This window comes from Podarcis gaigeae (assembly GCF_964106915.1).
Source record: "Podarcis gaigeae genome assembly, chromosome: 3".
In the NCBI taxonomy this organism is placed as follows: Eukaryota; Metazoa; Chordata; class Lepidosauria; order Squamata; family Lacertidae; genus Podarcis; species Podarcis gaigeae.
In genome coordinates this window covers 78,195,304-78,211,148 of record NC_139680.1, presented here as the reverse complement: position 1 = coordinate 78,211,148, position 15,845 = coordinate 78,195,304, and the positions used below count along the sequence as shown (strand labels likewise).

General features: G+C 42.1%; 1 protein-coding gene across 5 annotated transcripts in view; it reads left to right on the top strand.

Moving 5' to 3' along the window:
- The window catches only part of RGS7 (regulator of G protein signaling 7), a 146,336-nt gene that overhangs the window by 87,013 nt on the left and 43,478 nt on the right, over positions 1-15,845 (top strand). For all 5 annotated transcript variants that reach the window (XM_083732547.1, XM_083732550.1, XM_083732549.1 and 2 more), the window contains exon 4: positions 4,813-4,863. In XM_083732547.1, the coding sequence (XP_083588673.1) occupies positions 4,813-4,863 (51 nt within the window). The remainder of the gene's footprint in view (positions 1-4,812; positions 4,864-15,845) is intronic.

The window sequence follows — 15,845 nt, the reverse complement described above, 5'->3', positions numbered from 1 at the left end:
GGCTCCTTTTCAGAACAATCCTTGCAGGAGGAGTTGAGCTTACTGTGAAACAAGTTCAGTTCAAGTACACTTGATAAGAGTCAGATGATGCTTGTGGAAAAATATTGCTCTCTTTCTAGTATATAGAGGAGGGCAGCCACCATTTACATTGCTACAAATCTCAGGGTAAGTATTAGGGTCTAACCACAGGTGCCATTAAGGGGGTTGTTATGAAGTGCACAGTGTGCGTGGAAGTCTGCAGTTGCAGGCCAAGGCTTCGGGCTGCCTCTGTCTCCACCAACTAGATTAAATGAGGACACAGCACACTTGTCCTGATCCCCTGGCATACTACTTGGCAGACATTGAGCCAAGACGAAGTTCCACAACAAAGTTCCATTTCCCAAAAGCCAATCCATACGACAAAGTTCCAAGCCCAGAAGCCAATCCATTCAGGCCAAGTCCAAAGATCAGGAAACACAGTCTGGGGTCAGTCCAAGTAAGCCAAGACAGTAGTTCAGCAGTTAGTCTCGCAGTAGAAACCCATGAAGGTCCAAGGAGAATCCCAGGTGAGGTCCCTCAGCACGGGCAGTTGAGCAGACACAGTACCTCAGCTCTGCTGCTTTCTTATACTGTGTCTGCTGATTGTAGCATCTGGGCTTCATGAGGCATGTGACCCAGCTGAGGAGTCACATGACTCCTTCCCCACCTGGCCAGCTAGTGAACTAGGCTGCAGGCCCTGGCCTGCCTCTGCTTCCTGGAGTGCTCTGTCCACTGTTCCCTACGCCTTAGGACCCGACGTATTCATGGGGATGGAGGTCTCTCTGGCTCTGGTGATGGGTCCCGCTGCTCGGCTTCCGGTGCACCAGCCCCTGCCCCCTCATCATCCTCTGTCACCCTGTGATTATGGTCTACTACGACCTCTCCTTCCCCATCCCCAGTTTGCTCCAACGTGACTCACTCCCAGCTACACCCCTCACCAGGATCCTCTTCCTCCTACCGGAAACCCTGCCAGTTCATGACAACAGTTGACCAGGACCCGATAAGGAAAACCAGGGAGGAGTTCCAGGTGCAGGTTGTTTAAATGCACCAGCAGCAGACCTGAGGGAAACCTGTCTGCTTCATCATTCCTGCCCCCAAAGCCAGCCCTGCATCCAAGCCTGCCTGCCACTGGCCAATCAAGCACCTGATAGGTGGAGAGGGGATTACGTCCCCCCACCTGCTCAGGTAGGATCCCAACACCCAGAACTCCCTTGTCGGGTCCTGTGGGAGCAGCTGCTCACATGCCACTGGATCTAGGTGCACGTGGATTAATGTGGTCAAGGAAAATAAAATAAATTTCAAATAATTCTGTTGCATCCAAAGGGAATTGACACTTATTAAAAATAGGTCTCCATAGAATTAATCGGCACATGTTTGTATAAACAACACACTAACAAAATAGCCTAGTTTAAGAAGAATTTGCAATAATAATAATCATCATACAAGCTATCAGTTCTAAGAGCATGTGCTAATGCACATAGTACAGCTAGAATGCAGTGAAATCAATCTGTGGAAAAGGGAAGAGAAAGAAACTTGCTGAGACTAGGCAGTGGTGGCTGGCACCCACTGGGATTTAAGCCAACGGTAGGGGGACCTGGTAGAGGTTCGTTGGGGCAGCACAGGCAAGGAAGTCCGTCTAATTTATGATGGGGGTAGATTATATTGGTGTAACTCACCCTACCCCAAACTGTGCTTTGGAGCTAGGCTACAGCTGCCTGAGCTGGCCTCAGACTGGCAGAGAGAAATTAAGCTTTAAAATATACCGTAGTTTGCCTGTGTAATTTCTGCCACCCCTTTTTGCCTGTGTAATTTCTGCTGGGTTGCTAGGTCATTTGACTGGGCTGAACGGAGTTTGGAATAGCACTGATTCTTCTGCTGCCCCATGCTGCCCCCGCCCTTTTCAGGACTTACCCTGGCCTGAGCTCATAAGTTGGCTGAGCTGGGATGGAGGACTTACACTGACATATCTCTGACTGATCCAGGAGGAGGGACATATTTTGTTTCTGTGAAGGTGCCTGAAATACTTATAAAAGCCCTGTTGAATTCCAAGGCAGAAGTTTCTTTTTGGCTTTTCAAATGCTCCAAGTGAAAAGTATATTTATATTCTATACACAGCATTAGGATCCTCACATCTATACAATTCTATGATTCTATGATCACATTTTTTTAAAAAAATAGATGTGTTTGTGGTGTGCCAATTTCCTTGACTGCTAGGTAACTCTTGATTTGCAATGACATAAATTAAAGCTGACTTTTTATTATTGACATTTACGGTAACTGTAATGAAAGGGTGTACTGATGATGCAAGAATAAATATTTTCTCTGCATGAGGGATAACTGTAAGACCTATATAATTTAGGAATCTTGTCTTGCTAGATAATTTTGCATAATCATTTTAGTTCTATGTAGATGTGCATTAATGTCGTAAAATACAGTATAAGCTTAGTGGAATAGTTTGGTGGAACAGATTTGCTGATCATAATCATCTATAATAGCAACACCAAGAAAGATGAGGCTTGTTTTTCCCATGATGTCTGTATTTTTAAAGAAGTCAAGTGAAATTGTGACTAAAAAACATGCCTCATATATAAGCAACTGCCATACAATATACTGTTAAATCCACATATAACCAGACATGCATAACGCTGATGAGTTTTTAAACTGTCTTAGTTTATCACTGATTTTTTAAAATGTTTTAAATAGTTGTTTTAAGCTTTTTTAGCAATTTTAAATTGTTTTATTATTTTTGTAAACTGCTTTTACAAACTAAGCAGTGCACAAATTTTATGAAACAACAGTAATAAAATATGAAACATAAGATACTGTAATGCACTTTGTGAAGTCGGCATTGTACCTCTGGCTAAAGCCAGAGGAAAATTGGAAATGTTGAATTCCTGATGTTAAGCTGGAGTACTTGAATTTCTTTAGCTCTTCTGAAGTAACTATGATTAAACTGCTTTAAATGGACAGCAGATTAACTGATCTGTGTACTTTAATTTGACTCGCCAACAACTTTGACCAAAATATTCTCTCCCTAGGTTCATATCTGAAATGTTTTGATTTGAGTAACTACTTTGTGGGAAAAGTGGCCCCTGAAGCTGACTTAGTAATTTTCTAACATGTACCTTCCTGCCATCTTTCCATTGTGTAATACATCGCCTGAAAAGTACAACAGAAACTTGATTCTGTGGCCACCACAGAAATGACAAGCCCAAAAATACTTGGCATAAAGGAGATGTCTTGTGTGTGTGTTATGCCTTTAAGGGGAAGGTGGTGTCACCTCTGCTGTGAAGTGGGTGGACAAGTTTGTGGCGACTTAATAACCATCTTTGGTATTGCCTGTAATCCTTATTCACAACACAGGATTATGCAACTGAAGTTCTAATTGGAATTTGCACTTAGAAGAGAATTTTTGCTTAGCCAAAGTTTTGCTGTACATTTAGTTCATGAATTACCCCCAATTACCCCCCCCCAAATACCCCCCCCCCCCAATTATATAACTTGCTAATGTATGTGCAGGAGCTGAGAAACATTGCATGGAGGCAGTATCAAATTGAGCAATGACTGAGAAAACTTCAGGACCCATGCAAAAAGTTGCTCTCTCTACACCACCCACCCTATACATTTAAAGTGTGTGGGTTCTCCCAAGCAATCATGGCAAGAGGAGCTTGCCCTTCAAAGAGCTACAATTCCTTAGCAAACTACGGTTTCCAGGATTCTCCGGGAGAAGCCGTGTGCATAAAATGTACAGTGTAGATGGGACACAAGAGTGCAGGAAACACATAGCAGGCCTCAGAGGTAAAGACAATGCACAACAGGAAAATCCATGAGCAAAGTTAAATAGCTAGATAGGAACATAATTGAGATTTTTGGATTTTAAGCTGTTTTTACATGCTTGTAACAAATCAATCAATCAGGAATGTGGAATAAAATGCTACATTGCTTTTTTATGGGATGCAGAACAAACTAACGGTGTCTGCAGCACAGGGACGGTTTTTGTAGGCAAAGGCAAATCTGTCAAGTTTTTCTTTTTCTCTTAAGTTCATTCTTAAGTTCAGTTCCCCATTTCCACACCAGTTTGCAATTTTTTAGTTTTTTATTTAAACAATTTCCAAATTATTGGAAACAATGAGAGGGAAAGCAAAGGGATTAAACTATGCAAGCTCTCCTTGATGAGAGAGATCTGATGCACCTGACAGTCCCAGGGATGCTCTCCTGGAAGCCATAGCTTTGCAGGGCCTATTTTATTCTATGTACATACAGTACTTGAGCAGAATACCTTGACAATATAGGGAAACCCAATGCGAGCTGCTATCAAATCTACTGCCAGAATGTAGGATCTGTGCACAGCAGCAGCAGCAACAACAACAACATAATTTATTACTAATACCCTGCCCATCTGGCCGAGCCTTCCCAGCCACTCTGGGCGGTTCCCCGCAGAATATTAAAAACACGGTAGACTGTGAAAGTCCAAATTAAATAAACAGGTATTGAATAATTAAAGTGAAAGCCCACATCAACATGCGTGCAATAACACCATTGTGGTGCGAGGGCCTCATTGTGACCACAGTGTCCATGATAAATATTTCTTTGACGATGGGAAACAGACTATGTCCAGTTCTACATTTTTCATTTTGTATTCCATGGAGCTTACTCCAAGGAAAGTGCAGATTGTTGCAGATTTAGGCAGCTTAATAAAAACGGGCACTCTTGGGGAAACTTTTCTTTTCTAGAATGTCATACAAGTTTAAAATATAGCAGCTGCATTTTAATTATTTTTCACATTTTTTCTAGGTTCTGACATCGTTCAGTGGTTAACAAAGAATTTGTCTATAGAAGACCCAGGTAAATATATTGTTTTTGTTTATTGAACGCTATCCCCTTTGTACTTTTGGAAAGCTGTCCAAGCTTCCTGTTGTTCCCATTATAATCATAACATCATGGAAGATGGTTTCAGAGAGTTAGAGGATTCCAAAAACTGTGATCACAGTAGGCTTTTAAGAAGAAGAAGAAGAGTTTGGATTTGATATCCCGCCTTTCACTCCCTTTAAGGAGTCTCAAAGTGGCTAGCATTCTCCTTTCCCTTCCTCCCCCACAACAAACACTCTGTGAGGTGAGTGGGGCTGAGAGACTTCAAAGAAGTGTGACTGGCCCAAGGTCACCCAGCAGCTGCATGTGGAGGAGCGGAGATGTGAACCCGGTTCCCCAGATTCTAAGACTACCGCTCTTAACCACTACACCACACTGGCTCTCCAGTGCTCAAGAAGTGGCACTCTGTTCTTGGAAACCTCTGTAGGAGTCATTACCTTGAAATATTGAGTCACATGATAGTTTTCCACAGGATTATCAGACCATTTTTGCAGGATCCATAGATGGTTGGAAGGGGTTTATGAAAACTTTGCACCCCTGTGAATTGAACTGACTTTTAGGCTCCCTTCCCTTCAGTGTTTGCAAGTGTGATGTTTACACACAAGGATGTGGACTTCTCACATGCCTTCCTGATCATGTGTTTAGGATCTTTGAACATCAAGCAATGAGTGTTCCCATAAACAAGCACTGGCTGTCTTAACAGAATCATGAGATAGCCTAGGTAAATTCTTTAAGCAAGTTTATTACATCAAAACCATAATTAGAATATATTTTAAAAATGTGTTCCTTGAAACAAACTTTCACAAGCAACATGTAAAAAAACAGGGATTTATTGAGTTAATCATTCACGCTAACAGTAAGAGTACATAGAAATAAAATATAGACTGACAAATGCAGAGTGATGACACATTTTATAGATGCATATACAAATTACTCCACCTTTAAAAATACCTTAACAGAAAAAGAAATCTGTTTTATCTCACCACAAGTAGTTTCAATGCAACTGGTCTTGGCTTAAGTAACTTTATATATGTATTCTCTTTTTTTTTAATTTGAAAAGTTTTTATTGTTAAAATAATTCAGCATTCATACACACATATTACGAATATACAAGCATACAAACATACATTTCATTTCTCTTGGGGGCAAGAAAAACACTTGAAAATATAGAAACTGAACAGGGCAAGGAGAAATTTATATAGCAATACTACAAAAAGGAAAATGTTGCAAATCTCAGTGAGGTGAAGAGAAAAAGGAATGAGCTTTAATATCTGAAGCGTCATATCTAACCATATTGGGCTGGTCCCAAAGGTTGCCTTTTATTAATGGAAGTCGCCTCCATTAATGAAAGAAACTTTCACAAATGGAAGGAATCTTGTGAGTGGAAGACTCTCTCCGTAAGTTAACTCAATTTTTCTGCACATATTTTGTCTGTTGTTTGACAGGAAGCCTAAATTCATTTATTCTATAATAAGTAAGGAACAATGGGTCAGTGCATTTGGCTGCTAACCAGAAGGTTGGTGGTTCAAGCCCACCCAGGATTCCTACATTGCAGGGAGTTGGATTAGATCAGTGTTTCCCAACCTTGGACCTCCAGCTGTTTTTGGACTACAACTTCCATCATCCCTAGCTAGCAAGACCAGTGGTCAGGGATGATGGGAATTGTAGTTCAAAAACAGCTGGAGGCCCAAGGTTGGGAAACACTGGATTAGATGACCCCCGGGGTTATTTCCAACACTACAATTCTATGATTCTACCTTTGGCTCATTTGATGCAGATGAATGGCATAAAAATGGTCTTCTCAGGGGGACAAGTAGTGCTGGGGGGAAAACACCTTTTTAATGCATCTGTTTGTTTGTTCCATTTATGAATCATGCCATATAAAACATCTTGAAGTGATTTAACAAAGAAAACATCAGTGAAACATAGATAAAGCAATTATGCATATAAAAATATTTTTTACTAACAGTGCCACTGGAAACAATGCCATCCTATGACTTAGTCCTGTTTCCATGGGGCCATTTTGATACCAATGAGGACAGCTGCTGGTCTGCTGCTTATTGTGGTTCCAGCACCATGTGGTGGCAAAACATTTTTTTGAGTAAAAGAGAGAGACTGTGAAAGCTTCTTCTGCCTTGTGGAACATGGCATTTTTTTTGTTTTGACTATGGCAGACCAACACGGCTACCTATTTGTGGAACATGGTAAGCCCATGCCCTTGAAAAACCTTAGAGTTTTCCCCAACTTACTACAAAAGTCTCCAATTCCCCCTGCCAGCTAATGGCCCTGTGGAATTGGAGAGGCAAAGTTTCAGACCATCAGAAATTATAATATAAATGGAACAAATGGTTTTACAGTACCTTAAGGACTAAGCATTCTAAACGACTACAATTGTCTACCATGGCTTAGTCCTAAATGCTCATGCAACAGAGTAGTGTCCCCATTTTCACCTTTGAAATGGTTGAGAAAATGTGTGCAGCTTGGTTTAGAACTTTTGTTAGCTTCTGTAATCCCACATAATCTCTGGTAAGAACAGGTATAAATCCTTCCCGCTTTATTTCATTTTTGTCGTGAGAGTGATTTGCAGAAGTGCGCATATAATGTAGGAAGCTGCAGTTATTTGTTACATGTGAGCTCTTGCTATTCTTAGGACTGCCTACCTGCGACTCCCTGTGCAATTTGACAGCCATTTTCCCTCAGATTAAAGTAAATGGGAAATCCACTTGGAATTTAGCAAAGGGAATGCAAAGCGTGAATGCTATTTGCCACTGCTCTCTTTTGCTGCGATGACCTCCTCCTCCTCAACCAGCAGAGCTGGTTCTGAGTATAGAAAAGCCTTCAGCTGGGAATTCACTAGTGGGTGGCAATGAGAAATGACTTTGCTATTACAGGATCTGAGGGTGCATTGGATGCCATGGTTGTGCTTATAAAGCCAGCTGTGCTGTGAACATGGACCAGGTACTAATGGCACCAGTACAGAGTTTATTTCTAGATGGCACATGTTCCTAACTGGGAAGCATTGCCTGGGTGTGCACAAGCTGTCAATTAAAACACTGCTTTTCTATCACTCATTCCTACCCCTTCCATAATCCTGCCTCATTTCCCCCCTCCTTTGCCACTCTAGTCATTGCCTAAAATGAAATTCTTTTTGCAGATGTAGAGAAAACTCCTTTCAGGACAGTCTCTTAGAATATTATTCTTTATTAAATTTATATACTGCCTGTTATGTACTGAGCGCGACTCCGAGTATATTTCACTGCCCTTTATCTGAAGATCACAATAAACAGAAAACCTGTTTATTGAGTGTTCATTATGATTTGTTCGCAGGGAGATTATATGATGTTGTGTCAAACAAGTGTTATCCCGCACTTCCTACCACGCTTTCTTATCACTTTTCTTAAAGCAAAAAGTCAAAGGGTGTGTGTGTTGTTGTGGCGCAGCAGTGCCAAAGCAACTTTGACTTCACAACCTGAATATGCTGGTATGTGATGGAATCCTACCCAGTAAAAGTACCTAGAGAAGCACCCATAGTTTCTATCTTGCACATGTGTCCTGTTCATGCTTGGTTCCAGCTTGGGCATGGCTTTGGAGTCAATATTGTATACCTAGGCGGTACTTCAGAACAAGGCATATAGTGCTGTTGGTTTTGGAAATTCCCTTCTGGTTGGAAGTACAGTTGTCCCACACACTAATGACACCAGAAGATGTATTCGTTCACTCAGCCTTTGGGGACATAACTGTTATAAAACTGCAGCAGTTTTGAATCTGCAGCAGTTTTGAATTTGTATTTGTATATGTCGATGATTTCTGTAACATAGATGTTTTTATTTTTCTATGTGTTTTATTTTTGTTTTGGCTTCCATGAGAGGTAGGGCAATGTGAAAACAGTGGCGTAGCGTGGGGGGTGCAGGGGGGGCCGGCCGCACCGGCCGCAACATCGGGGGTGGGGGGTGGCGCGCTCCACGGGTTAGAGGGCGCAAATCCACGGGTTAGGGGGCGCAAATTACTTGCCTTGCCCCGGGTGCTGACAACCCACGCTACGCCACTGTGTGAAAATACTACTATTACTACTGCTGCTGCTGCTTCTTCTATTACTACTACTGCTACTACTATTACTATTATTCCAGTTGCAGATAGGTAGCCGTGTTGGTCAGCCATAGTCAAAACAAAAAAAATTCCTTCCAGTAGCACCTTAAAGACCAACTAAGTTCTACCAAGAACTAGTTGGTCTTTAAGGTGCTACTGGAAGGAATTTTTTTTGTTTTGACTATTACTATTATTATTACTACTACTACTATTACTGCTACCAATGATAATGTGTACTGCATGGGTAGGCAAACTAAGGCCCAGGGGCCGGATCAGGCCCAATCGCCTTCTAAATCCAGCCCCCGGACGGTCCAGGAATTAACATGTTTTTACATGAGGAGAATGTGTCCTTTTTTAAAAAATGCATCTCTGGGTTATTTGTGGGGCATAAGAATTTATTCATTTTTTTCCTCCCCAAAATATAGTCCTGCCACCCACAAGGTCTGAGGGACAGTGGACCAGTCCCCTGCTGAAAAAGTTTGTTGACCCCTGGTGTAATGTGATTGAAGCTGGTTTTGGGCCAGAAAACTGGGTTCAAATGCTACCAGCAAAGTAAACCCATTTTGTTGGCCTTGTATTCATTGTCTGTAAGCAGTTGCAAATGACTGTTGGGAAAGTGGACACAATAAATATTGCAAAACACTGTATAAAGTAAGTGCTACATAGATATAGTTATGGCAGGGAAGTTTTAAAATGCAACACAAACATTATCATATTTATTCTGTTGCCTTTTTAGCCTGTGCAAAAATGTTTCCTCAAATCATTGGCAGAGACATCTAGCAATTGAGCAGCAAGGACCTTTTCAATGCCCAGGTTATATACTGCTTCACAGCTTTCTGCTGAGAATGGAGAGATCTCATCTTCACACTGCTGTGATTCAGTGGCATTGTGTTAATGTATTAGCAGCCATGAATACCTCTTAGTATTCATAAAGCTTGCATTTGTTTTATTTAACCTAAAATGATGGTGTTCCTCCTTTTGTTTAGGAAGTATTTGCAATAGAAGAGTTTTATTATTATTTCTTAATAGTTCAAGTCAGATTTTTCACTCTAGTGTCTTACTGGTTCCACAGTGCCTTGCACACAACAGTACCTGGAAATGTTTGATGCACCACCCGCTTTCCTAGATTGAGAATAGCTAAACTATATCATCATTGAAGAAGTGCCCAAACCACTCCCACTTGGTGCATGTTGTGCTATCCTGTCATAGATAATCCAGAACCAAGTTTCTTGTTAACACACTTTGAGGTATTGCAGAGTTGTGGCTTTATTAGTGTGAACCAAAGCCAAGTTCCTAAGCGCTAATGGCCATTAGTTCCCCCACGAGATTTTATAGAAGAACTAAAGTGCTCAGGTTTGGTCTGATAACTAGGATTAACTTGAATGCTTGCACAGAGATTGCGGTTCCATATCGTGCCAATAATTCCAATAAAATTTGCCGGCTTTTTCCCATTCCCACCATAAACTGTTGTAGAGCCATCAAAGAACATGGATGGCTGAATTTCAACAATTCATAAGCTGGAGTTTGCATCCAAGTCTTTGAAGTAAACTTTAGTCAGACTTTATGAGATTTTTCCTGGAGTGAAGTGTTAGAAATTTTAAAATGAAAGCCTGTTCTGGTGCCGGCCTACCATGGAGTTCCAAAGGACATACGTCATTACTGACGATTTCCTCACTCTGATTTTTTTTCTGACCCTGTGTAGGCCTCAACTGCACAACACTACAAAAATTAAATGCTTTCTGTCTTCCAAGTTACCAGTATTATGGCATCTTTGTAGAAGTGTTGTTGTAATGAAGGCTGTCTTTGTGTATCTTTCTTGTCTTAAAGGAGCTCATGGTGGAAAACATGAAATTATTTCATATTTTCTTCACTACACTTCTGTGCAAAGTGTTTTGAACAAGGGTTTCCCCCTTGCAAATATACTAGCCTATATATTGGCTTCCAGCCACCAGTACATAGCAGTCAATGGAATCCAAACACAAAAAACAAGGAAGGGAGCACTTGATGAAGGTGCCACCCTTGGTCTCAGATATTGATGCATGTGTTGGCCACACCCACTTCCAGCGCATGTACAATCCATGTCAGCCAGCAGGGGGCACTGTGTGAGTAGGATCCAAATTTAGCACCGTTGTTCTCCAAACATTGTTTACAAAAATGCATATATTAGGGGGGAAATGTGTATAAAAATGAATATATTAGCGAAAAGAACCTACAAAATGGCATTCTATTAAGAGAAGCTACTTGCAAAAAAGAAGTATATGTTGGTCATAGTAGCATAGAATTGTAAAGTTGGGACACCAAGGGTCATCTAGTCCAACTATCTGCAATGCAGGAATCTCAGCTAAAGCATCCGTGACAGATGGCCATCCAACCTCTGCTTAAAAACCTCCAAGGAAGGAGAGTCAACCACCTCCCAAGGGAGACTGTGCCAAAACGGTAGAAAAGAATGTGGCTATTAGAAGAAATTCACTGAAGAATCTTCACCCGTTTTTTAAAAATAAATAAATTGCAAATTTCTGCTGGAGAAATGAATTCAAGATGGGAAAAATGAGAAACTGAGAGAACTGAAATAGACAGATCCTTCCATCCCTATGCATGAAAGCCACATCACATGTTCATGTTGTTGTTGTTTAGTTGTTTAGTCGTGTCCGACTCTTCGTGACCCCATGGACCAGAGCACGCCAGGCACTCCTGTCTTCCACTGCCTCCCGCAGTTCCGTCAAACTCATGCTGGTAGCTTCAAGAACACTGTCCAGCCATCTTGTCCTCTGTAGTCCCCTTCTCCTTGTGCCCTCAATCTTTCCCAACATCAGGGGCTTTTCCAGGGATCACTTTGCCTGTGGCAAAGGGGCTTGAATAACTCACAGAAGCTGTGAGCTATGCCGTGCAGGGCTACCCAGGATGGATAGGTCATAGTGGAGAGTTTTGACTAAATGTGATCTACCTGGAGCAGGAACTGGCAAGCCACTCCAGAACCCCTGCCAAGAAAACTCCATGGACAAAGATATGTTCATACTGAATGCCTAAAGATGTGCTTCCTAAGGCAGTGATGGAATAACCAATTCCTAAGGTTCCAGCAGCTGTTTTTACATATTTACCATGTATGCACAGACTTCTGAGATACTGGTGGATGAATGCCATGACCCTTTTATCTGCTGGTACCAGAAGCATCAGCTGTGACATCAACTGTACGGATTGTGGTATTCATCATTTTAAAAATATCATCCCATTAAACTTTCAGTTCTAATTATATGCTAATACTAGTTTTAAAAAAATGTTCTTATGTCAGCTTGTGACAGAACTGGAGCAATGACTGAGAGATTCAAGCCTAGGGAGTCTTTGAAAAATATACTATTTTAAGACAGCAATATTCTGGTTCTATATATTGTGGACGATTGCACACTGGCTAGATTTTTTAAAATTAGATAACTTTAAAGTAACTGTCAACTTTTAACTAAATTTCAAGGAAGATTTCTAGCTCACCTTGAGAAACCCCCTTCCTCAAAGCAAGGCAGAGAGGAGGAAGCCTCTACATTGGCAATAGAAACATTGTCTTGTGTGGTACCATGGGTTGTTGCCAACAAAGTTTCCCTGTAAATGCAAGAGCAAAATCCCTAGAGCAAATTGGAGGGGGCCATGGGAGAAGAAGTTCTGTTATGCAGATGGAAATCCTTGTGCTAACAGGATGGCTTTGTGGGGTACAATCCCATGTCTTGCAGTGGCCCAGCGTTCTGCTTTTTTTCTTCTGTGTCCCACAATCCTTTTCCTCAGACTTTCCTTTCCAGTTCATATCCATGATATTCAAAATGGAACCCTGTTAGTTTCCACCCCTTCTATATTTCCTAGCTTCCTCTATCTTCTGCCTTCCTATCTAGGATTTCTAGAAGTACCACAGACCTAGAAAGTGCCTAGAAAGAGTTCAGAAACCAAGAAATCAGAAACTAATACATAGCATGTTTATATTTAGCTTATCCCTTTTAATTTTTTTTTAGTTCCTATGAGCAATATGTCTGTGTGTAAATATATAAACAAAACACTTTTCTTTGTCAGTTCTATATGTTATGAGTACTATAACTGCCCTAGTGAGTTATTAACAATTTTGCTGTAGTTATGCATTATTTAAAAGTGACCATCAATTTGTAAGAAGCATCCTCAGCTACAGGGTTAGTGGGCCAAAACTTTCCACTGAAGGAAGGAAAAGAGTCCATTGTGAAAGGGGGCAAAGCTGCCTTCGCTTTGGGGGGCAGAGGGGAACATTCACTAAATACCCCTGCAACCTCCCTTCGGCTAGTGACAACCATTTGAGTGCCATTTATCCTCATGTGGAATTATACCATGTCATGACATAGCTATGTTCTCGGCTAGCATCAGAAAATAAAAATAAGGCCTGATAAGCTGGGAGGGGCAGCAGTGAGTTTCATGGCCCCATGCCCTCTTGGTACCCCAAATGGAGAAAAGGGGCACATTGTCAATCATAATGGAGAACACTAGTTTGATAAGGCAGAAGAAACCAGCTGGCAAAAGTAAGGGTCAAGAATGCTAACCTTGCTGTGCATAGGCACACTTCCCTCTGTACTCCAGGAACTCCCAGTTCTCTGTTCTAGTTTTGCCTTGTAACAACCAAATTCCATGTACACCCTATTAACTGAACCCTCAATAAAGAGTATGTCTGCCATAAACCTGAACTAAAGTTTTGTGATAAATCCCCTAAGCCAGCCATCCTGGCTGCCAATGAAAACTCCACACACAGCTCCTATGATGTCAGTGTTTCCAGCTGTGATTCCACTCAGCTAGATTAGCTCTGTGGTGGTTTGAGGGAATAGCGAAAACAGAAACACAAGTTTGGTATTGATTTGTCTTCTACAGGCATATTTATGAGCGTTCTTCTAGAGGACCATGGCTTTTAGTAATGGATCATTCTGGTTGTTTCCTTCAAAACACTTTTCAACCCTGGCACTCTTCTTCCATTTTCTTAAATCTCTCTCTCTCCCCCCCCCCCCAATGCCTTTTATTGGCATGTTTGTCCACAGGCACATTTTCTGCAAAATCTCACAGATGAAATATGCATTATTTGCTGAGGCTGGGGTGGATTCTGGCAAGCCACTTTTGTGGCCTCATGAATAATCGTTGCCCATTGCAAGACAGAAGCGGGAACTAATAATGCACAAAGCAAATAGTCCAGATGGGGAAAACCCCTATCAAAGCCAGCCACATAATACACAGCAAGTCAAACTAATAAAAGCCACATATATCTACATGTTGCATTCATACTGGAGGATATTTGTGCCATTTGATAGATGAGAAACACTGAGGAGTCACTTCCAGTAAAGTGGTTAAATACACAGGTGTGTGCAGGACAACTCAGAGTGTGTACCCAGGGTTTTAATCTGTTTATTTCACTGAAAGAAGACAGGAGGGTGGACAACAACACAAACAAATATGGACAAGGAAGAGGTAAAGCGTGTTCTCCTTCATGGAGAGCACGTGTTGCGGTGGGGGCCGCCAGGACACTCCAAAGTTGGGGGCGGGCTAACTGATCGTTGCCATTTGTTGATTGACAGCCAGAAATGCTAAAACTCCTTGCATGAGGCTAGGGCTTCCTCTTTTTGACCGTGCATCGGATTGCCCCTCCCCCCTCCCTAGAATTAGGGTTGTTCGCTTTGACCTTGCTATGCCTGTCATGGGGTCATCTGCTCTTGGGGCAGGGGCCTGGTAAGAATTTTGTCCATCTGGCTGACTGGCTGGGGCCATTTGGTTTTTGCCTACTGCGTAGCAAATCGTCACAACTTGTAAGGTTGCGGTTAGGCATAGGTTTATAGTTTGGTTGGTTGAGGGGCAGTGGTTGAGTGCCTGCCCTCGGTAGGTTGAGTGCCTGCCCCTCTAATGCTGCTGCTGCAAGGGATTCCGTTAAAGGAATTGGGGGCTAACTATTGCTTGTCCACTCTGTCAAGGGGGCTCGGGCCATAGCAATGAGCTCCTGGTTGCATTTGGGGTGAGGGCAGGTCCCCTGCTCCGTCGTTACCCCCAAGTGTATTCTCCTATTCTGACTTTCGCATCGTGCAGAATGTCAGTCTGTCCCCCACGGTGGTGGCAGATAGTCACAGCAAATGCCTAAGCAACCACTCACAAATTTGTATTTTAATAAAGTTGTGGCCAAAATTATGCCAAAAATCTTAAACAAAAAATTCTGTGTGATGTGTGAGTTATTGGGGTGGCCCTGGGGATCTCGACACGCAAAGGGTCAAAAAGCTTACAGAACAATCACAAGAAGAGTGGTCAAGGAGCCAAAACAGGAGATTTTTTTCCTGCAGAGAAAAAGACCTGTGCCAAGCTGACCAGAAGCGGGCAGCACCAAAAGCAGGATGGCTCCTCCTCTGCCTTGCTTGTGTGCCACAAGAGCAGTCCCTCATCCTCACAGATCTCTCTTCACAAAAGGTGACTAGCAGAGCTCAGCTAGAGCCATGAGATAGAGACAGGTGCAGGCAGATGAAAAAAGCTGCAATGGACCTGAAGCTCTTGCCTGCGGAGGAAGAGTTTCTGCTCCTTCCTTACTACCACTGCTGGAACCAATCATCCCACTTCTGCTTCTAGAGACAGGCAGGGCAGAAACTACAGATGCATTTTAGAAAAATTCCAGCCTTTTTCTTCTTCCTGTGTCTCTCTCGTCTGTTTCCTTTGATCCCACCATACATGCAGCTCATGTAATGTGATGGTTTTTTTTTCTTTTCTCTGTGAACGAAACTTTGAGCCTAAACATGACTGAGCAGAAGATGTATACACAACTGGATCGATGCCGACAAATGCTTTTTCAACCAGCAAGTAAACAACACCTCCTCAGGCTAACTGCCATATCTCAAAACCATCTTTCCCGA